Source organism: Megalops cyprinoides, chromosome 21, assembly GCF_013368585.1.
Source record: "Megalops cyprinoides isolate fMegCyp1 chromosome 21, fMegCyp1.pri, whole genome shotgun sequence".
Taxonomy (NCBI): Eukaryota; Metazoa; Chordata; class Actinopteri; order Elopiformes; family Megalopidae; genus Megalops; species Megalops cyprinoides.
Genome location: NC_050603.1, coordinates 22,158,380 through 22,182,449, shown reverse-complemented (window position 1 = coordinate 22,182,449; position 24,070 = coordinate 22,158,380). Strand labels below are relative to the sequence as shown.

General features: G+C 41.3%; 1 protein-coding gene across 1 annotated transcript; it reads left to right on the top strand.

Moving 5' to 3' along the window:
- The first annotated feature begins 261 nt into the window (after nucleotides 1-261).
- On the top strand, nucleotides 262-24,070 carry zgc:85777 (uncharacterized protein LOC405871 homolog). Its single transcript, XM_036515827.1, has 9 exons — nucleotides 262-508; nucleotides 10,774-10,894; nucleotides 19,719-19,848; nucleotides 20,198-20,304; nucleotides 20,905-21,072; nucleotides 21,348-21,521; nucleotides 22,166-22,327; nucleotides 22,736-22,886; nucleotides 23,798-24,070. The coding sequence occupies exons 1-9, from the start codon at nucleotides 311-313 to the stop codon at nucleotides 23,886-23,888; spliced, it is 1,302 nt and encodes a 433-aa protein (XP_036371720.1). The 5' UTR covers nucleotides 262-310; the 3' UTR covers nucleotides 23,889-24,070.

Sequence of the window (24,070 nt, the reverse complement as noted above, 5' to 3'; positions counted from 1 at the left end):
TGGTTGTGGACAGCTGACAGGGAACATGTTCATGCATAACTTGGCGACTCACATACACTGTAGCTGTGACAAACCTCTGAGGTACAGCAGATGACAATGATGACCCTGAGATAACTCTACAGGAAAAGCGTGACAGTGTCATTTGGCTGCTGGACCCCGGTTCTGTTTGCTGTGACGACTGCGCTGTGTGATGTCGTGGGAAATTTCCCCCATCCCTCAGAGAGACTGTTCGCATGACCCTTGTACACTTGTTACCTTAAGTGACTTTGACGCATGTGCAAAGCGCGCAGTCACAGACCAGTCACTCACTATGGCTCTTTGCGAAAGGGTTCGGCGTCTCAACTTGGCGATTTGCCGTCGCTGTTACCGAACGTCTTCAATTTTTAATCAAAGGAAGTTATCCGATCAGGTTTCTTCAAAACCTAAAGCAAGCGTCAGTGCCGAATCTTCTGTAGATCACCCCATTTACACGCACGAACACTTCGCATTGAAGGCATCCCTCAATAAGGTACGGAGACTTTGAGACCATCGTTGTTTAAATTATTTGTCACTCATTTAGTTTAAAATGTGGGTCTGTCTGAGCAGACGATGCTGACAAATATAACTGGTTACGTGCATGCGTCTGTACTTGGAAAAACAATAAGCGTTTGTTAATGTAGGTGAAAGGTCATGATTTCATGCAACGAAAGCTTTCAAATTAAGATGGTTAGCCAAGTTAGTTGTGTAAGGCAAATAACAATTGTGAATGGGATAAATTACGTCCTGTAGTTAGCTAGCTAGCAATGTTTTTAGGTAAATTAACTAGCTGGCTACATGCCTGAACTCTCTTGTCATATTTTGTCTAGATGTGTTTTAGTTAACATTAGCATGCAAGCTCGCTAGCTAACTCTGTGACACAGTTTCTTCCTGCACCAGCATTAATTCAGATTAGGTGCTTTACAGATGTAGTGACTTTATTGCGCCGACAGTGGACACAATTACTTAATTATATTATGTATAATAGCTCTGTAATGTGGCTAGCTGGCGGGCTAATGCCATCGGTCTGCTGTACTGAGACACTCGGGACCGAGCAGTGTTTTGAAGCCAACATGGAAGCATCCATAGTCACGTGACGCGTACTGTCATTCTTCTTTCTATAAAAATACTCTCCATGATATTATGACCCTCATGGGCCTCTTGTCCTCTACCTTCGAACATTGTGTCAACAAGTTACACGTCGATGTGCACACCGTTGATAAGGTGTAGCAGGGTCAGTACATTTTTTCTCAATTCTGAGACAATTGAGAATCTGTCTCAATTCAACTCTTATTTCTAATATATATTCGTGTATGTGTGTAAAGCAATGGTACTACCTGTCTTTTCTCTATGCCCCTCCTTCCGTCCTTGTCTCTCTTGCTCTGATCAATCCAGCATTGTTTGTCTATGTAGTAACCTCTGCATGAAAAATATATGTGAGAACATTACAGAAAATCTGAGTTAAGCCAAAGTTGAACTGACATAACATAAAATGACCATATAGCAGGTGTGAGCTTTCCGCCATGTTCTTCTCAGTCATGTGGACTGCTTTTCCTTTTCACGGTAAAACATCTGTATTTGTCAAGACTTTGTTCACTCATATCACAAGAATACATTAAACTCACTTTCACCTTTGATGTGTTCTGGAACACCTCCAGCGCGCAACCAGTCCACTCTTTTATATTGTATTCTACAGTGACAAAACCCCTGTCATCTTAAAAAGCTTGCTTTTCCAGGTAAACTTAGATTCAAAGCTAGGAGACACACCTCACTTAGTCATTTTTCAGTGTTTGGGATTCAAACTTAACAGGCACACCCACGTTTCTCTTAAAATGGGTGATACAAAGTTGCGCACTGTGAATAAGTGCAAATTGCCCTGGAAACAATACTTTCCTGCCCAGGCTGTATTTACAGAGGAGTGATTCCTTCCTTCCCAGCCATGTAATATCGTGAAGATTAATACAAGGAAGAAATGTTAGAATGGACATGGCATAGCTTGCACAGTGAAACAGGACAATTGACACATTAGAAGGAAAGTTTTGCTGAAACAATGGGCAATTTACTAGCCAGCTACACAAAATATTGCTACCATTTTGTGGACTGGAGCATGAATTTGCAGATGTGGCACATCGTAACCCAGCATGCTGGAACTACATGGTCAAGACCAAGAGCACTGTTTTTATCAGCACAACCAAGACTGCATTAGTGCTGGAAATAGCCCACTCTCTGTCACCCATTCTTTGTTCTCATACTCTCATATCCACCTTTTCCAGTGAGACAGGGCAATATAACATTTTGCTCTTCAGACTTCTGGCTAGCTAGGTAGCTAACTGGTAAAGCAGTTGGAGACACTTTTTGACTGTTCCAAGTGTGTCAGCTACTTGATAGTCCTGTGCCCTGTCTGGAGCTGGCTACCTTTTAAATCAAGTGGAATGTTGTTGTTGGATAGACAACTGCATTGTCATCTCGATCTCCCCTTTGAAATGACAGTATTATAGTGCATTATTTCCTTTTGTGTTCGCTAGCTAGCTAGCTATTTTTTTTCGATTTACTGACCCCAGGAACACATGAATTGTTCGTATACAACACCATATAACAATTAGACATTATTTTCTATTTTAATTTTCTATTTTTTTTTTCACTGGACATTGCCTGCCTAGTTACCAGCAATGTTATTGTTATACACAATGGCCACTTACTCAGCCTTTTCCTGCACAGAAGGACTGCGGAGGGAAAACAGGCTAAAGTGTCAAGTCAGAATATGGAAAATATCGAGACACACCCTCATTGTGAGGAACAGACCCTCATTTTGGACAAACTCCTTCCCACACATGCATCTCACATATAGGAGCTTAAGCAGCTGAAAGCACTTAATAGTAACAGAGGCATGCAACTCTCTGCAGAAGCACTTTACACCTGCATATCTCAGGGGTTTACACCTGCATATCTCAAGCCTGAATCAGCCTCTATTTCAGTAGGCCTTCACTTGAAGCGTGTAAACTGTAAAACCTCTGCAAATGTGTGTCACGACAAAGAACAGTTGGGCATGCAGATAAAATAGCTTTTCATTGCATCGTCTTATGGCAAAATACATTATGTTGGGAGAACTTTTAAGAGAACTGCATTTTAAATGCATCTCACCAGCCAGGAGAACGGTGATGAGCAGGACATCTAACCAGATGCATTACCAGATGCTGCTTAAACACTGTGGCATGTATAACCCTATATTATGTGCCAGGTCCCTTCTAAAGGGAGAATTTCTGTCATTTGCCGTTAAACCCGAATAAAAATAAAGTGTAATTTAGAGTTATGGCCAAGGCACAAAGTGGAAGAATTGAAATCCATTCTTTGGTCATCATAATTGAGTCTGCCTTCCTCAAACAAATCCGCAACCCACTGTTCTGTGAACGTATTGGTTGTCAGCATTTTGATTGTATCTGTTCTGTTTGAACATTGAGCTCAGCAAGCATTTTTGTACATTGCCAGGAAACTTGCAATTTTGAACCCGCCCATCTGTTTTATTTAATTTCATCCTGCATGTTGGATTTTAAATCGATGCATTGGTCCTGAGTTTTTATGAGTCACACTTTTTAAAAAGTTTTTGTCATTGATTTTACAGACTTCATTCTAAGCTGCCTTTGGTGTATAATATTTCTTCCATTGATCAAATAAAGTAGTAATGATAAAAAGATTAAAGTCGTTTTTTTTTTTGCTTGGTAGGCAAAATATTGATTTCCAGCATTTACCTCCAATGCAGTGCAGATTCATCTGTGAAGTCTTCCCGTTGTAAATTGATGAGAATATCATAAATGTGTCTGACACCTCATAACTAAATTCAGACTAAATTGATTGAAACATGTTACCTGCCTTGTATGGATTTTGCAACATAGATTTGTCCTTGGTAAATTTGATTAGCTTTTTTTTAGTTTTGTGTATTATAGTATAAATTGTAAGCTGAAAGAGATATGGTAATAAGAATACAGTCAGGCAGCAGCAAAATGAATGAGAAATAAATGTGATGTGTTAAAAAAGGAAGTACAGAAAATGCCACCTAGTTGCAAGAGACTGCACAAAATCCAGTAGAAGCCTTTCTCAGTTGTGTTGTTGCAGCAGTTTAAAAATGTCCTCTGGGATTTGAGGTACATCTCCTGACAGAAGGAGGGCCAAAAGATCATGTGTTTGACAGACAGGTGACATTAGCCTCATACAGTGGTTGGGTGACCTTTACCTCTGTGAAAAGGGCATAGCCTAGCCTAGCACTGAATTTGTTGCACTAAACTTTGTGTCAGTTTCAGCCTTCTCACCATACAAACCAGCCTTGAGGTAAAGATTCATTACTGTAAAAGTATGTGAGTCAGTGGGAAATGATACAGTTCTTGCATCTCTGGAATGACTTTGAATGGTCTAGCATTTCCCCTCTGACCGAAAGCCTATGGTCTGGCACATGACCAAGGCGCTTTCAGCAGCCCAGCCCTCTGCATCGGAACCATGTACCCTCCAGGGGCTTGGGCCTAAATGCGTCCCGCCCCTGTCTGAGATTGAACAAGGTCAGTTGTGTTTGTCACCAGCATTTTGTGCGCATTAAAAAAAAGAAACTTTAACATTAACAGAAAGGATGTTGTTTTGCGATACAATGCTCCAAGGATCTATGAGGTTAAAAACAGCCTGCGTGTTGGGAAAAAAATATATAAATGGGAAATGAAAAACAAGGAAAGAACTATAACGCCTGGGGGACTGTGGGATTTGATTTCATTTTAAAAAAGAAATCGCAAGGGGGATCCAGGGCCCTGAAAACTCTGGGGCAGACTCTGAATGCGGAAATCGCTGTCTAAAGAAAGTACAAAAAAAAAAGCAATCATTGAGAGTCATACTGTTGAGTCTGCTTCTGTGTGCAGAGCGTGACCACTGTGAAGTGCTAGATGGTATGTTCACACGACACAAAAGACCAATGGGCTGGCTCCATACTCCACCTTCCCTCTCTGGACGAGCAGCAAAGACGTCTTATTTTGTTAACAGCGGAAAAGAACACGTTTTTCTTTGCATGCGTCATTGAATGCACATTTCCGGTGAAGCGCACCAGTTAACCCAAAATTAATGTGTGCAGTCATCTTTCTTTGTGACCCAACAGAAGCGTCTATGAATCTTAACTTTCCCATTAATTTTTTTCATAGGGATGAAGATCTTTCTTTTGTGTGACTTTGAAAGCGTTATAAAAGAGGGCCATAAATAAATTGACTCAAGGCTAGCAGCCTCTGATAATCTAGCTTTGGCGCTTTCTGCAGTTGTCACTGAATGGATGGAAAGTATTATCTTAAGAGAATGTTACTCTCAGGGTTCTGACAAGTCAGTGTTCCTTAATTCCATGAGGTCCTGTCTGTGTATACTGCTTCAATAGTTTCAACTCACAAAAGCAAAATTGTTCGCATATGAGCCATTGAATCATTCACAATAAGGTCTGTAAGATTGGGAGCCCCAGCTGATTTGGCGGTTTCCCTTTCCCAATTTAAACAAAGCCTCCCTTCCTTTTTTTGGCCAATGAACTTCGGAAATAAGGTGTATTTATACTTACACAAAAGACGTCTTTGAGGCTGATACCAGCTCTGACAAATTTCCTCTAGTGTGAGATACTTCCATGTCTGCATTATGTAGTCCCATACTTAAGTTCTAAAAACCGAAGGCTACTCTCTGAAGCCTTTGGTATTAATACGGTCCAGTTTTGTTGGCACTCAAATGTATTGCTGTGTATTTTGGAAGGGAAAAAAGATCTCTTGCACAATGTTTTTAACTTTGAGAAGGAAAAAAAAAATATTTTGATTTCATCGCGTGAGCAGCCAACCTGCTGTTTTCTGTCTGTTGCTGAGACGTACTTAATGCAAGTGGGAAAGTGGAAATGCTTGGCCTATCTGATTTAAATACACAAACGGACAAATCAATGGTAAAAAATATGACAAATACTTTGACTTCTGTGCTCTTTACCTGAGATTTTTAGAGTAAAACCTCCATTCAGTCTGAGCGCAGTAAGCTTAATCATTAACTGAATAACCAAATTTGCTGTTAAGTTCCTTAGAGGACTTTCCTTACAGTTTCATTGAATTAGCTTAAATGATAAAGGCAGCTACTGTTCACACACTGGAGTTCTGCATATCCTTGCTGATAGGCTGTTGAAAACTTTGACCAAAGTTTACTGGGTTTTCTTAAGAACGTAATTATGTTAATGATTGCCTTTAATTTTCTCATCCTCTCTTAAAAGCCTTGCATAGCACAAGAAGAGTGCCTTCACAGCCATTAAGAGTGGATTTATTTTCCCTCCTAAAAAAAGGTCTGTTGATTCTCATGAACATTAAAAGAGTCGGTGCATGAAACGTTCCGTCTCTTCTCTAGCTGCTGAAATGAAATTTAAAGCAAGTGAAGGAAATGATACAGCCTCAGACGTTTTAAGTGCAGTGTTAATCACCTCAGCGTCGCATAAATGCATTTAGGCCTATTTGTTTATTCAGCACCATAGACTTTGCAAGACAGTTCATTGGAAATGCAGTTAATTATTTTCATTATCGTTAAGGTCATTGTCAGATGAAACGCTAAATCAGATGTGTGAAATGCAGATGGATTAGATGGCAGAACATTCAACAGTCATATTTTCTGAGTGTGGTGCTCTTTTATAGGTATCAGAGTGTTACCGGCACCCGGACCAGTGGTCTAAACTCTACGAGTAGAACTCCCTGTCTGTGGTACAGTTTTAAGCTTTGAAAGTGAAAGCTTACTGTACATTGTCATGTACATGTTGTCATTTAGCATATGCTACCATCCAGAGCAGTTTACAAAGCACATCTTGTAAAGCAGCATGAGAGATTGTCCATACAGGACACTCCTGACTAACCATGCATCAGGCCCAAACATTGCTGAGATAAATAGTGCTTACATGCTTTGATACATACGGTTGATACAGGAGACGCTATGTAAGGTTACTACATACCGTAACAGACACGATACAGCATACCCTGTCATAAAACTTCAGCATACAATAAAACTGCATACAATAGAAAGGAGAGTTAGTGCTTGGGTCAGGGAGCCGAGGTGTGTTGTCTTAAGAAGTGGTTCTGCAGCTCACCAGCTGTTTCACGATTTACTTTACTTGAGTTGTGTGGAAATGGCGGCCTGCATCGCGTTTGCTTGGTGAGTAGCTTTCTTTGCGTCACACATGTTTGAAAACGTCAGAGGGCACAAAGAGCTTGGACCAAAGTAAACACTTTCTACAGAATATGCACTGGGGGCGTCAATTTGCAAAATGGTTACACGCATAAGGCCAAGCTGTAAAGCTGTCACCGTCAACTGGCATTACAATTAGCTATTGCACAACCCGTTTTCACGAAGAATTTGCACATACAGTGTTTCCCAAACCACAATTTGTGATACAGAGGCAGGAACAAGGCTGTTTGCTCTTGCTGTGTTTGAATGGCGTCGCTACAGAACAGTCTCACTCTGAAATGATGTTGTTTTGACATGTTCAGCTGTGCTGAACACACACAGTGCGTTACGGTTGATATTCCCTTTGGAGGGGGAAAAAAAAAGCTGGCACAGACTGAAAAGGCTTTAGATTAGGAGAATGTAGCTGTGCCAGGGCTGTTATCTGTTGAGTGCTAATCGGTTCAGAAATTCATCCCTTCTTTGAAAAGAATGAACTTGGACCGCATATGGTCTTTTTTGTGTTGTGTACTTTAAGTGACATGTCAATGATATGCAACCTATCCCAAAAGTTAGAGTGCAGAAATTGGCACAAGTAGTTAACATACACGCTCTCTGAGTTTGATACATGTGGTCTTTAGCAGAGTTTTACTTTGTCAAATGAAAACATGTTATTTAACACAGCAAACATTTAGTTACAAACCGTAGGTGAAGAATATTTTGGCCAGTACTGGCATGGCATTTGCAAAAAATTTGTTACTGCTGATCAAATCATTTAAGTGAATCAAGGGGAAGGAGAGACTGGAATAAGTTGAGCCTGTGGGTAAGATGAGCCATCCCCTGTTGCCAGGCAACCAAGTACAAGATTAACCATGTGGAGCCAGCTACACAATACATCAGTTTTGTGATTGAGCTGACAGCATTGCATTTGTGGTTAGTGAACTGCATGAGGGAAAAAAAAAAGTAATTTTAGGCATGTAAAGTAATTTTCCAGAGTCCACAGTATTATGCCTTCTGAATCAGAAGGGAAAGGATGAACATGAAGCAGCATGTTTATAAAACAGTGTCTGCATTAGCCATGATATGGGGTCATGAATCAAGCAGGTCACTAAATGTACATTACCGCAAAAAATAGTTTTCTCAAAATAGTGGCCATGGGGTAAGATGTACCACTGGGCCTAGGGCATACTGCCTGGATCTAGAATGCCATTGCTTTTGCCTTTCATTGATGTCCAACAATAAATTATACGTGCTTAATAAAAGGTGTTGTTTTCCCTTCAGTGACATTGTAACTCTTATGAAAAATTGACAAGAACTTAAACGTGTGGTATGACAACAAATCTTAGAGTCCCCTGGAAAGTTTGGAAAGATTTGGAAAAAGGTATCTGAGAACATGAACCGCAGAGGGCTGCAAAGTCTGCCAAGGAACTCGAGTGTTGAACTCTAATGTGCTGTTCTCACCATTGAAACAAGCAGCTCAGGAAGTGAAGGCAATGCTGTGAGTGAGTGTTGGATGATCAGTGATGGGAAAGTTTCTGAGACATGAGTTTGGAATCTAGTAAGGAGCATGATATTGTTATAACATGATATTGATATATTTGGAGAAGATCGTTACAGCAGAGAATCTACCTTCAAGACAAGGATACAGATTCTCTCTCTGAAACATTAACTCCATCTACAAGCTCAACTATACTCCATGTCAGTGTCAAGTTAACACCAAAAATTGGGCAAAGCCATTATGAAGCTGCTGGAAACTACTGAATTTGTAAAATGTTTAGGCTTCCACAGACATGTGAATATGTGAAGTATGTGTAGTTATTACCAGAAAAAACGCATAGTTGTTACCAGAAGGACTCTGCTTGTGGCTACCACAAAGAATAGGTGGTTCCTCCTACCCCGATCTCGCCCACGCTGAAATAAGAAACTCGATTCAGAGCCATGCAGGTAGTGACTTCTCTTTACATCGTACATCATATATAATCTTTATGGAGAGGCAGCTAACCATATAATTATATAACTTCTTATGACTAAGTATGTGTGAACATCTGATACTATCTTTAAATGCCTAGCTAGTTATACATGCCTGCAGACATTGACATGTTTGAAGTTTAGTCATTGTATGCATTGACTGGGTATGCCATACATGGTTGCAGGTTATGTTGCTCTCTGAATTGAAATGACAGTTTTGCATCTCTACAGGTACTTACACTTGGGGTGGTGACTTGGTGTTGCCACGGTATCCAATGAGAGAATGCACCATCCTTTAATTTAGTTTAATTCAGCATTGATTCTGTTTGTATGTTGAATTTGAATAATCAGTTTGGATTGTATTAATTGTGTGGTACAGTCACCACCTGAAATATTTCGGTAATTATGCAATATGTACAGTGTTATTAGATGTCTTGTGAATGGTACTATTTTGCTGATTGTGCACTAGTAATTTTGTATGTTGCATTGAATCTGTCTTGACAATAATAAGCTGAGGATGTCTGGTGAAGAAATTTTTGGTACGGATCCTTGTAGCGACAATGTGTAGCTAGCTTGTTAGTTTCCAAAGTAAGCATTGGAATTGTGCATTTTACAGCTCACTCCTATGTTGTGCAGTAATGCTTTTAAAGTCATATGGCTCTTCATGATGAAAAACTTCATCCGCATGCAAATGCCGATGTCAATAATATCCACCTAAACAATTAACAAGAGGTCTCTCACATTAGTTGTTTTAGAATTCTTATTTATTATTACTGTTTCACCAAACATGAAATGCATAACATTTAATGCATCCAGTGGAAAAGAAGCTGACATAAAAAAATGTTATCAGTAGTATACAATGATATGAGGCCAGCAGTTATCTTTTGGATGTCAGATATGAAGCAATGGAGATAAACACACACACACACACGCACACACATGCACATGCACATAAACAGAACAAAAGTTGCTCCTTCTTGTTGACATCCCTAGCCCAGAGGGGACTGTTATATTGATGGTTTTACTTTTCAGCTAGAATTTTACATTTTGACTTAACTGCACGTATTGGGGGTAATGACATGTATGCGCATCAGGAATGACTAGTTCATTGTTATTTTTGTTAATATGAAGTGTCAAAACTAATCGACATTGCGGTGGCGTGTGTGACAGTTGCAGTGTGTGGACACAAAAAGGGTTTTGAAATCCACATTCACATTTGTTTTTTTTTTGTGTAATTGAAATGATATGTACGTCTTAGCGGCGCTGCCGCAATCTGCATCTCTAGTCTGCCAGCGATAGATTACACAAACTGAATGTGGGCTGCTGGGCACAAAATGACAGACTGAATGAGAAGAATGCCACTAGTTTTTTTTTTTCCTCCACATCTGCTGGCTGCTTCTGAGGGTCTGCCAACTGCAAGACTAGCGCAGACCTCAATATATGTCTGCGAATATCCAAGCGGACTGGCTAGAGGAGATAACGAATGGGAATGAAAAAGCTGTTACTGTCTCTGAAATGCTACACGCAAAACGGCCCCCAAACCAGAGCCGGTATCCTAAACATGCAGGCCTGTAGGAATGTCTCTTTTTATTTTTCTTTGTTCCGCAGATAATTGAGCAGGAGATAAACCCATTTGTTGACAAGTGGGAAGAGGAGGGAAAGTTTCCGGCCCACAAAATCTTTAAGATCCTTGGAAGCGCGGGATTCTTGGGGGTCAACAAGCCAACAGGTATGTGTTCATTCGATCTTTCTCACTCATCAGGTGAACGCCGTCATGGCAACTGTGACCAGATATCGTCATCCATTTTAATTCTTCCTGTAGCTGACTGCATTTGAAGTTTTAATATAAGTGGGCCCAGGATAATTTTTATAGATATGTGGTCACTTTATCCTTCAAATCTTATTTCTTGAAAGTTATTTCAAAATATGTACAAACGTATTTCAAGGAGCCAGATTTTTTTCATATTTTTTTTCTTTTTTTTCAGACTTTTTTTTAATCAGTAAAATATCACCACAGCTGTGAGCTCTTACCCTTGCAGAAATCCAGGGCATTTTAAGATTTCTATTAAAGATTAATTCTATAATGAAACGCTGTAACTGTAATACAAGATGGATGATTTGTCTCTGATTAAAAGCACACTGAAAATTTAGATTATAAAGAGATCAGATTGTTACAGACATAAAATTGGATTAGAGGGCCCACAGATCAGGTCTACAAAGAATTATCACTACTTTGTCTTACAAGTATTATTTAAATGTACCGCTAATGAGATATTGACGCTAATTGAAACTTTTCTTGTATAAGTTAGTACATCCTATAAAATTATTTTCAGGGAAGGTTTTTAGTTAGATGTACCAAGCACGCATAAATATTTTTCTTTTTTTTTTTTATTCACGCATATTTTAGGTCCTTTTGAGGTGAATTGGAAATATTTGGTATATCCATCCACTAGCCCTGGGTCTGATCTTTCTAAAACGACAAAAAGTCTATGAGCAACAATTCATTTTCTTGTGGTCTGGAGGTATGGAAAAATAATACAACTGTATTGTCTTTCTGATTCTCTACTGTGTTTTAGAATGTCCAGATGAAATTTCTTTCAAAATTGTTTTACAAGCCCACAGTATACTTTCTTCCATTTAAAACCTTAATAACAGAAACCAAAAGGGTGTAGTGAAAATGTCAACCATAGCAAACTGATATTTTCATCCTTGTACAATAGTGACTTTAATTCTTTTCCACCTCAGAAAAGAAAACATTTTCCTGCTTGTGTGTGCAAATAATTTTTGATATAGTGCAACTTCAAGCCATTTAGTAGGATGTAATTCCACGAGGGAACATATATGCGAAATGACATGCCTGAATACATTCTCTGTAGGGATGAATGAGGTTCTACCTGTGTGCAGTAGGCTTCCTGTTATCCCTCAGATCATTCACAGACTCCCATTGTAGATGCTGTGGTACTGGCATTTGTGCCAGACTGGACAATTGATGAGGTGATATTGAAGTGCTTGGATTACAGTTCCAAATGGGAATGCACTTTTTTGGGGAGGGTTGGGGGGGGGATATAAAACCCTGCTCACCTGGAATTCACTGTGTTGGAAGTTGGTTCACGTTGTGGGAATGATTGGTTCATAACTCTGTAGGTCAGATGAGAGCAAGCTGCATTAAGCAAAAGTGCTGACAGGGAGAAAGATGCATTAGCACACTGGATTAAAGGGAGGGACAGGAAAGACTGCCCTGGATACAAGGTATTTAATGTCATGTGTTCAGTATGTATATCCAGCACACCCTGCACACTAGAACATTCCTTTGATTTATGTGGCAAGTGCTTATAAGGCACAGTTATAATGCACACAATTTTAAAATACACAGTGTGTCCAGCTTCCTTCTCAAAGGGAAAAAATTGCCAATTGGATGTAGTCCTAGGCTATATCTTATTAAAGAATTGTTACTTTAGTTTAATGCTTTTATAGGCTTTATGGATACTGGACATTGGAAAGGGATAAAAAAGAGTAAACACTGCAATTCATTGTCACCCCCACAAATCCTTCTTACCCTCTTAACTGATGGGATTAGAATTTTAAAATGCTAACCTCAGGGCTAGATGCACAAAAAGGCGGTAAATGCATGGAAGGATAAATTCTCAGGAACTGGGAAGATGCTGTGAAGAATATATTTGCAACTGCAGTTTCAACCTTCCAGAAAAATTCAGTTCCTGTTTGCATTGTAAAACCTGCTTTAATGAGAGGAAGAATCTTAAAAAGTTGCGTCTGCCATAACCCCCCATGTCAACTGACAGAAGATGAAGTTTTTTATTTTTTTTTTTACCTACTTTTGCACGCTGTAACCCTTGCAAACGATCATTGAAAGCTTCTGTGCTTATCTGTTTCAGTTATCATGTGATTGCCACTCCATCTGGTTTATCGCCAGGTGTCCAATTTTTTCTTTCTTTTTATTTGGAGATGACAGGTTTTATCTGCTTTTCATGCATAGAAGAAGGAGAAACGAATCTTTAAAATTACTGATGAGCATTAATGTGCCTTTTTTAGGCGTACATTAAATTCAGGGTGTCCTTGAACAACATAAATTTAGCAATTTGCTGATCTTTGGACCTAATTATCATTTAGATATGTATATGATGAGAGCAAGGTAGACTGGACTGCTTGGGCTGACTGATGTTATCACTGATAGGATCCTGATTTTCACAATATGCAAATAATGTACAGGGGAATTATTTAAGCAGCACTTCACTAATAAATGTAATGAAATGAGAAATCAAGGTAGCAGACAGCTGAAGGATTACACCTGTGGCTGTTTACGGGACTTCAGTGCAAGCTCTTTCTGAATGGTGGCTCAGACTGGAGCTGGTGCATTCATCACGGTCAATCGTTCGAGAAAAAAAACAAAAGCTATTGATTTGTCCTTGTGGCTGCCGCACGTTCGGCAACCAATACCCTTTCTGCCTTGCCCGTGCCTCACTGCCCCTGTTGTGACAAGCAGCCTATCACGACGCTGCTCCACGGGTCGCTGCTTTTCTGACCACTGACACGTTAAATCCAGATTGTGGCGAAGGCAGTCGCTCGCATTCCCTGATCTCGGACACGAGCGGGCGAGAATTCCGCATGCCCACTGAGGCTGATGCAGCTCTTTGGCCCAGCCCGCTCTGCTCCGGCGTCAGACGGGACAGACCTAATCCCTGTACCAGCAGAGCATTTATCCGTCTGACTCAACTTATTACTGGGGCAGCTCAGCGCTGAGGAGTGATCGGCAGTCGACCTCACGGGCCAGAAGTAAACATAGATGTCGAACAGGAAGAGTGCCAGCAAGCATCCAGAAGTGAAACCCAAGGGCATGCATTCAGTCATACGTATGCAACATGGACAGGCCTATTGATTAATGATCAATGATCAGTCAGGTTTATCCATCCAAACACTTTCCCTGAGATGTATCTCTGTGTAAAACAATCGCAGGGGCCTTTTAAATAACCTACATAACCCACACAGTTTATCTTTCACAGTTTACAGGAGGATAGGTATTGAGAAGAGGAGTAATCCGCTGGACTGTCGTTATGCTGGACGAATATCAGTCCCTCTGCATTAGGGGCTTATGGATAGCCAGTCAGTTATGGATAGCCAGTTGTGGTTATCTCAAATCCACTCCATCCCAGCTGTTGGTGTTTACTCACGAGACTTCTCATGACGCTGTTTTCAGTAAAAATTGTTTAGTCGTGGCAAAACTGCCACAGATCATTTTGTTCTTCGCACCAGGAACACGCAAACATGGAGACGTCAGTGGGGCAAAGCAAGAACGTGAACGTCAGTGCAGAGTAATTGAAAAGAAATGGCGTGGGGGTTGCAAGAGACAGATGTCTGCAGCATTGTTAGTGCAGAAGTCAATAAACACCAAGGGGAAACTTCCATCCGGTGACTGTCAAAGTCAGACGTAATTACAGTGACCTCCCCCTGTAATATCTCAGTATTTTGTTATTCCTCCATTAGCAGAATGATATTTTGGTCAGGATCATGTCATCACATGCCCCGTACCATTCCCTCATGACATTTGGCAGCTTGGCATGTTTTTCACTAAAACAGCAGGTTCATAATTTCAGGAAATAAGTGAATCAGATTCAGTACTGTAATAAATCCAGCTAGTTCCTGAGGATATCTAGTGTTGAAGCGCCTGCTCCTACATACTTATGGGAGAAAACGGATCAACAGAATCACTGATATTGCTGATACGTCACAGAGGCTCAAGTACTTTATTGCTTTTATAAAAACAGACCTAGTTCTGGTTTTTGATTGGTTCAAGAATCATTTCAAACATGTTATAATCGTGGTGTACTCACAAATGATGTGCAAAATTTATTAGTATGTAATTGCTTTTTAAATTATGGTATTATTTGCTGCACTTCACACATCATGATTTTATCACAGGTATTTATTATGACCAGATATTCAGTTCTGTGCTTCATATTGAGCGAAGGGCGAGAGCAGTCACCCTACCCGCTCTCGAACCCAGGTCTATGAGGTGTCAACCCTGCAGCTTGACCGCAACGCCAAAGAGCCAGGCTCATTGGTATGGTAGTCCGAGCGCATACTCAACTGTGGTGACAGCACTCTGTCACACTGCCCTCCCCTTCGGGAGGCACACCCCTCACGCATTTCCCCTGCCATACTTCTCCCATCCCAGGGTGCCCCACTCACCAATGCCTCAGCCATCTCTGGGGTCCCTCACACCGGGGTCAACCTAAACTGGGGGTCCCTCATATGCCTCACACACTGGGCATGCCTCTGATGGCCTCGCGGCTAGCCATCCCACTGCTGACACCATTTGTAGCGAAGGGCGAGAGCAGTCACCCCACCTGCCCTCAAACCCGGGTCTAGGGGTGCTAACCCTGCAGCTTGACCGCAATGCCAAAGAGCCAGGTTCATTGGTATGGCAGTCCGAGCACGTACTCAACTGTAGTGACAGCACTCTGTCACAATTCAGTTCTGTGCTTCATATTATAAGGTCAATCTATGTAAATCTAAGTGCTCTGATTTGCTGTTTCGTTATGAAAATTCTTGAAGGGACATGGTCTAAAACAGAACTTCCATAGCTTCCACAGGAATGTAGACAGCACTGAAAAACGCTGAATATCTGGCCATGGTAGAATCTCTTTGACCACATGAACCAAGACAGAAGGGTGATTTTGCTGCACTGTATACTCCATGCAGAACCGTTTTTCACCCAATTTAAGAATATATAGTAATGATTTATCAATTTTTGTCAAACAAAGGGCTCTTTCCTCTACCCGCCCTCTACACAGGGACATCCTTGACCATCCAATGGCATAATGCCCATGAACCCATTATCAGTTGCCACCTAAACTTGATTTAACGTCATCTTATGCTGCCACTTTGTGTTGTATGGTCACAGGGATAATATTTGCTGTGATTTGAAGGTATATTGAAGGTCAGTGCAGAGTACAAAGGCCTATCAACACTCTCTTACCCTTTCCCTTCTCACTCCTACATGTTAGTCATTACTTTGCTTGTGAGATCTCTGCCTGTGTGGAAGCCAGTGCATCAACACTTGTCAAAATATGAAATTAAGAAGTACAGCATTTGGCACAGGAAAGCGATGTGGACAGATCTTTGGGCCTTTGGTATGCTCAGGCGGTATCCACTCTTAAAAGATACCACCATGGATCACGGATCTTAACACCTCAACACCTGATCAGGATGAGGCATGGAAACATGTCTGTTTTTTTTTTTTTTAGAAGACTGGAGATTGTACTTCCACTGTTATTTAAAAATACTACTCCTGCAAAATCATGCAATTGCATTACTTGATAAGGCTTTAATTATCTTTACATTTTTTGATAAGTGTCTTTACATTTTTGGATAAGTGTCTTTTGTTCATTATTTTTAGTCAATTACTTATGCAGAAGTAGTGGCTCAGTTTAGCATGCTGCAGTATTTTTGTTTTGTGACTTTTTTGTTCAGTTTTAGATCACAAGATACGTTATTTCAGGATTTTGGCAGAAGCAGAAGCTGCCCTAAATGATATAATGCAATTAGAATGTTGTTTTCTCACACAATTGAGATAAAGTTTCAATTTAATCGTTGTTTGATCATGTTGAAATATTAATAATGTATCTCTCGACCTTTAGATGACGTCTTGGTCATGTTGAAATGCTGAGATGGCGTTCTGCCTGTTGTCTTTCAGTAACTCTGTGGTGTCAAAATTCTGATATAGATCTCCTATTTCCAAGAAAAAAAAAAAAACACCTTCTTGTTCGTTATGTTATCTTGCAATAACGATCGCCATAATGATGCTCCCATGGTCAACTTTATACTCCAGATGTTGGAATATAATATAATTTAATTATAATATAATTATAATATAATTTTTTGCCTTATTTCAAATCACTGCACATTTGGGCTGTCCACAAGACACGGCTCAGTCTGTCAGCGAGCTCCTCACCACTCTTCCTTTCTTGAAGTTATCTGCACAGCTGTTTTCACAAGACTAAAGAATGCACTGCCCTTCCCCTCCGTCCTATCTGAGCCGCAGCCCCCCGTCCCTGCGACAGCTTTATATCTGCAGCTGCGGCTGTTTCCTACGCTTTGGCACCGGTCTTCCTTGTTTGCTTCAGCCGCTCATTTGACCCCCTTCCAAAGCCGCTAAGTGTGTTTTGACAGGAGTTGGGCAGATGAGCCCAACCGGGAGGGAGGTAAAAAGGATCGGAATGGAGCCACATTCCATATTTACGCGCACGTCTCAGAGCCTTTAATGTGCTGTCACTCTTTTGAGATATATTTGATAATGCATTCCTTTATTATAATACGTAAATTATATTTTTCATTGAAAGTATTAGACACTTATGTCACTTCAAGATCTGCCATATCATCATGTGGCTTCATTGGGCAGAATTTGTAAAAGAAACAAATTGACATTCAATTAAAATGTGTTTGTTCCAGTTAAATTCAGTGAGACAATCATTTGTCACTTAAAAATCATGACCAAATGGTCAACACGTTTGTTCAAAAATAACCATTCAGCATTGTGCGAGAGCAGTTTAAAACACAAAAAAGCGTTGTGCATGGTGACTTTAACATTTGCCATGTGTACATTTAAGTATCTCACAAAAGTAGTTTTAATAGCTCTTTTTACTTGAATGTCTTAGGGCATGGTGCTCCCATTGAGAAATGAACAAAAAATGAAGGGTAGATCAAAAGGTTTTCTTTTCTGGGAGTAATTGCCTCCAAATTACTTAAAGTTTTAGTGCTGTAGAAGAAGCCATTAAGGCCCAAAGTCTTTACTTAAAATATCCTTTCAGCAGACCTCAATGACTGTTGTGACATAGGGGCATATTCAGTCTAACCATTATTGTACATTGTCTTTAACACCAACTGTTACTTCTTTTCGATTCTTCCTATATATTTTTCCCATTAGTGTCACCCATAATACTTGTACATCCCATAGTATGGTTTTTAAGTGGCACTTTATTTAAATCCTTGGAAGTAATTAAGTTTACATATAAACTAAAATATGATATAACAACTGAACAGATATGAAGGTTTCTTTGCAGAAGTCTGTTATGTCTGTTGTTTGGTTCACGGTGCTAAAGTAAAATGTTTGGATTATAATAATAATTAAAAATGTGTTTTTCAAAACACAAAATGGAAGAACAATGGGCATATTTCTGTGGGCAATTATGACTTGATTTGGAGGGAAAAATGAGATACACCCTAAATCCTTCAGTTACCAGGATTTGTCCAGAGTAAGTGTGATTAATGAATGTAGAAAGAAAGCCAAGACATCCACTTTATTCTGAATTTTGTAGTATTTTTGACTGTAGTATTATTAACAATACAATGTTAAATTTGAATAGCTTACGGTACAACACAATTCTTGGCACCACTTACACAACAGTTTTGGGCATCTGCTCCCTGTAGCAGTTACCCTCTGTCTGAGATGTAAACACCCGACCACGCCCTGATGCCTTCCTGCATACACTGACATGATGTCAATTACCAGGTGCGGCTGAGTTCAGTTGCTGGCCTTCCCCTGTAACCCTGTCCCTCTGCTACCCCTGAAATTTGGAGACCTGCTTTGAAGAGTCCAGTAGAGCAGTTTTGTAGTCCTTGTAGTCCTTGCATTCCTCGTCAGAGGTCAAGTATGGGGTGTGTTGGCTGTTGGCTTCTCTCTACTATCTGCCTCTTTAAAGGGGTCAAAACTAAGAAGTGGTGCTTGACTCAGTTCAAAAATGCTCAACTCAGAAGTATACAGACAGCTCCCTGTGGCATTCTTATGGAGGGATTCGCTGCTAAGTTAAGCTACTCAATAGCACAGCCTTTTTTTAAATTCAAGGAGTTATTGAGGTTGGAAGTCATGGTCATGCTGTGATTGGTTAGAACATTGCCCAATATCTTTGGGGTGTGTGTTAATTGGTATTGCTCATCGCCCCTGAAGGACAGGGCAGAATGATCTCCGTTTCTCAGAGGTCAGTGTATTGCTTTCTCGTTTCAACCAATGAGGGAACAGCATTCTGCCTTGACGATGGAGTGAATTCGTCTTCTCCCATAACTGACCTTGCCTGTCATGGCCGCGTCACCATCCCTGCAAGGCCATCCCTGCAAGCCAAGCTGCACAGAGAGAAGCAGGGACAGGGATGGTCACGTGACATGCGGAGGTCAAGTCAAAACCAAACCGTCGCTCCTTACCTCCTCACATTTGGATCACAGCTGACACCTCCAATCCCAAGGGGGGGGGTTTGGGAGAGAAATCAGGGCAGGGACCATCTTCCGATGTCTGATGTTTGCCCTTTTCCTTCTCTCTAAAAGATGAAAACATTGTAAAAACAAGATCATTTGGAGAATGGGAAGGACAGTGGCAGTGGGAGAGTGGAAAGTATTAAAGGCGGCCAACGGAAATGTTGTCCACATTGTTGCTGATGAGGTTTCACCTCGTGACCGATGAGACGATTGGGTTTCATGTGCTGTGTTGTGTTGCACTGTACGTGTGAAGGCAGCTCTCTGAGGGCCCTGGTTCCTGTCTTTGCCAGAGTATGGCGGCCTGGGTCTTGACTTCAGTTACAGTGTGGCTGTGTCAGAGGAGCTGGGGAACATTCGCTGTGGAGGGATCCCCATGGCCATCGGCGTGCAGACAGACATGGCCACACCTGCGCTGGCCAGGTACTCTACATGTGTGTGTGTATGCAGTGTGTGTGTGTGTGTGTGTGTGTGTGTGTGTGTGTAACAGGGGTGGGGGGAGTTAACTTGATCGTGTCACTATGGAACCATTTATGTCTCCAGATTTAAAGTTTTTTACTTGTAATTTTGGCCTCTAAAATCTGTACTCTATAAACGTGTAATACACATTTACATGTATTCTATGAATGGTAACTGTATTTTATGAAATTTTAGTTTTAACTTAAGAGTAGAAGGATTTTACACTAAAATGTTTTTCCTCTCAAACTGGCTAATTATTTGGATCCTATTTGTCTTGAATAAATCAGAATTATGATTTTGTGTGAAATTACAGGTTTGGCTCCCCAGAGTTAAAGAAGGAGTTTTTGTTGCCCTCTATAATGGGAGATAAAGTTGCCTGTCTTGGAGTGAGTGAAGTTGGAGCTGGGTCCGACGTTGCAAGTAAGTTTTCGCAGACAGAACTTTTGTAAATGGTCTAGTGAGATTTGCCTCAGGCGTAACTAACAAATGTTTCACTCTTATCAAGCATGGTATCTTCAGCTTCATTTCTGTTTGAAAACATCAAGGCCCTAAAGGAAACTGAATCTGTAAAGACTCCATGGCAACATACCACAAAAAGCAAACATTTTTGTGATATGTGTGTGAACCTTTTTGTTTGTTTAGATAATTCTTTTTCATCAGATCTGTTGCCTCCTGTTTTTTCTAGATAAGCTTTTTTCATTGCATTTAATCTTATAACTAGTTTCTGAATTGTTTTACTGTTTTTTTTTTTTTTACATAGCCCCCCCCCCCCATATTAAACATGGCAAAATGACTACAAACCTAGATCTGAGAGGATACACAAATTATAAAGTCAGTTGCACCTTAGTTCTAAATGCTTAGGATTTACCGGGTTGTTTTTTTAATTCTTTATCACCATTTCCAATGCAATCGGCAGAACTATGATAACCAAGGCAGTCCTTAATCTAGAGCTGCAGCATGCAACAATCTGATCTCAGATAATAGGTTACAACACATGAAACTGATGGACTTTTCATGCAGGTATCAAGACAAAAGCTGTGCGGAAAGGGGACGAGCTTGTTGTAAATGGGGGGAAGATGTGGACCACCAACGGGACCCAGGCTGACTGGATGTGTCTCCTGGCCAACACCAGCGATGGACCTCTGCACAGGAACAAAAGCCTCATATGCCTGCCAATGAACCTGCCTGGTAAGGAAATCAGATAGGGCAGATCGTTATAAGAAGCGGGGCCTGTTCTTAATAAGATATGTCACTACGGCGCGATAGCATATTTACGTAGAAACGTTAGCTGAAACTGGTTTTCCCGCTAATTGTTTTTTTTTTGGACTGAGAATGCAATTTGTTATGAATTGTTTCGGTGATGCAGGTGCCAGGCCCCGGGGGGGGGGGGTGGGGGGGGCAGAATGGCTGGGTGGTGCGTAAGCCTGCAGAACGCTGACACATTTTTCCTTCCGACGAAAAAGGGATCCACATTGCGAGGAAAATTGACAAGATGGGAATGAGGTCGTCGGACACGGCCGAGGTGTTCTTCGATGACGTGCGGGTGCCGTGCCAGAACATCATTGGCCAGGAGGGCATGGGCTTCACGTACCAGATGCTGCAGTTCCAGGAAGAGAGGCTCTGGGGGGTGGCCAATAGTAAGCCGAGCCAGATCTCCTCCCATTCCCAGCGTTTGAGGCTAGTCTGATTCAGCTCCGTGCAATTCACAGGGAAACACCATCATCATCACGCTAACAAAAGGAATTAGAGGAACGCCATTACAACACTGACTGCTAGGAGCAAGGGATTTGTCTGGAACAGGGTGGCAGGAATTCAGACACACCCCCTTGGAAAAGAAGGAGAAAATGTATTCTTTTGCCTTAATATTATGATTCATGCAGCTTGGCTGTGATACCGGTCAGTTATGGGGCACATGGGAGTACAGTGTTAATAGAGAATGGAACAAATTGTATGTGCCTCCTTATATTTGACAGAAATGTGATTCATGTCTTTCGAGTGGAGTGCCTGATGTCACCGCTGTTACAGAAATAGAGGTCTATCTTTTTTAATATTGTAGAAGATCATCCGTCTCCTGCCAAGTTTACATTGCACAGACAGACTCAACTACCATAGTGAATCAGGGCCTCTTTGACTCACAGATCCAGAATCACACCTCTGTTTCTCTGGCTGCTCCGTGGTGAAAGTGCACAAATGCTGATGTTCTGAGTGGAACAGTGTCAAGTATCACGTCTGCCAGGGGCGTTCACTGCACTTTTTTTGCTTTTCCTCCCTTTCTTCTAAGTTTTGACCATGATGGAGCTCGTTGTCCAGGAAACCGTCCAGTACACCAAGCAGCGCAAGATCTTCAACCAGCCCGTCCTGCACCATCAGGCCGTCCACTTCCGCCTGGCGGAGTTGGAGACGGAGGTCGAGCTGCTTCGCTCGCTGCTCTATCGTGCCACAGGTGACCCGGTGCAGTCCGTGTTCCTGTTTGACCCGTCCTGAGCGACCACACACAAGGGGTTGCCCCTGTGGGCCACAGTGTGATTGATCGCCAGGGTTAAGCCAGCGATGAAACGTAGCTTGCTAGTTTGGATTATGCCATCATTCTGCCAGACACCATCTTGGATGGTGTCAGACGCCTGGGTAGGTTACATACAGTGTTGTCTGTTTAAACACCTGGATGTTTTACAGAACAAGCTTGGGTTGAGCACCCTGTTCTTTCGCAATACGGCGTGGTCCCACCTAGTAGTCAAAAGCACAGCCTTTCCCTGCACTGTTGGAATGTAGACTACTTGGCAGCTTGCTCATTCAGTTGTGTTCAAAGCCAAAACGAAGAGCCACATGTCGACCTCTTGTTCTCCCTCTTCAGCCCTGTATATAAAAGGCAACGATGTGACCAAGCTCGCCTCCATGGCCAAGCTGAAGGCAGGACGCCTGGCCCGGGAATTAGGGGACAGCTGCCTGCAGTTTTGGGGAGGGATGGGGTTCACAAGTGACGTTCTTGTCAGCAGGTTTTACAGGTGAGTCCAGTGATCTCCACTACCCTGATCCATAAGAGACAGAGTAATCAATGGCAGTCTGTATGCGACAGATGAAGATCTGGGTATTTTCTGCCCCTGGTAACTGACCTGTCCTCACCCTATTTACATTTATTATGTTTTATTATGTTTAAAAAGTCATCCGGGGTCAGTGTGTGAGACCATGGATTCTGCTCCCTTCCCCGTGTACCATATCAGCCATCATATGTTTAGCATGTTGCTCAGCGGCGACACCTAGTGGTGTGGCACATCAAAGAACCAACAGAACCAAGAGAGTTAGCAATGGCATGGTCATCGATGCCATATTATTCCAGTATTTACAAAGGGATGTTTCTTCCTTTCATTATCTGTAAAACTACAGGTTACAATTCCAAATACGCATTATAGTGAATACGATAGGGTAGAATATCAATTACAGTGGGAGCAGTTTGATGTAAGGCTTCCAACTGCTTTCAAAAAAGATCAAGGTCGGGTGTAGACGATTTAAGGGTGCTTGTGTGAAGCAGCACGAGCAACGTGGGCAATCTGCATGCTTAAGGTTGAGTGTATGTTTGTGCAAGATAGTCTGAGTCTCTGCAGTTTTTGTAAAATGTGTACTCGGTGAAGTAGGTGTTCTCATTAATAGTATATCAAGAGTTGCTCTCCTTTCTGTCAAGTCCAACATAGTCCTGCTGTATCAGCCAGAAACAAACGGTCATCTTCCAGGTCATTAAATAAAAGGGTTCATAAAATGAACCTGCGGGTCTCTTTAGAAAAGTAATTGCTGCCCATTAAGTCACAAAAGATTCATCTCTGAACAATGTGAGGAAGTACAAAGCTGCATTTAGAACATTTTAAATGCCACTGAGCCCAGCCCATGTTAATTAAACTTGTGTTCCTCTTCATTCAATCAGGGACTCCAGACTAATGTCCATTGGAGCTGGAGCTGATGAAGTCATGCTGTCCATCATATGCAAGTACATGGACACCCTGCCCAGGAAATGATGTAATCGACCCAGCTACTTAACATGGGATTTTTCAAACACAATGACAATAAGTGCACTTCATTGTCCTTCAACTCATATAATCAAAATAATTTGTTACTTTTCAGCTAAAGCTCATATGTAAAATAAGACTTTGAATGACTGTTATTCTTATTAATTCTTTCAGTGTGGAAGAAAGCCATT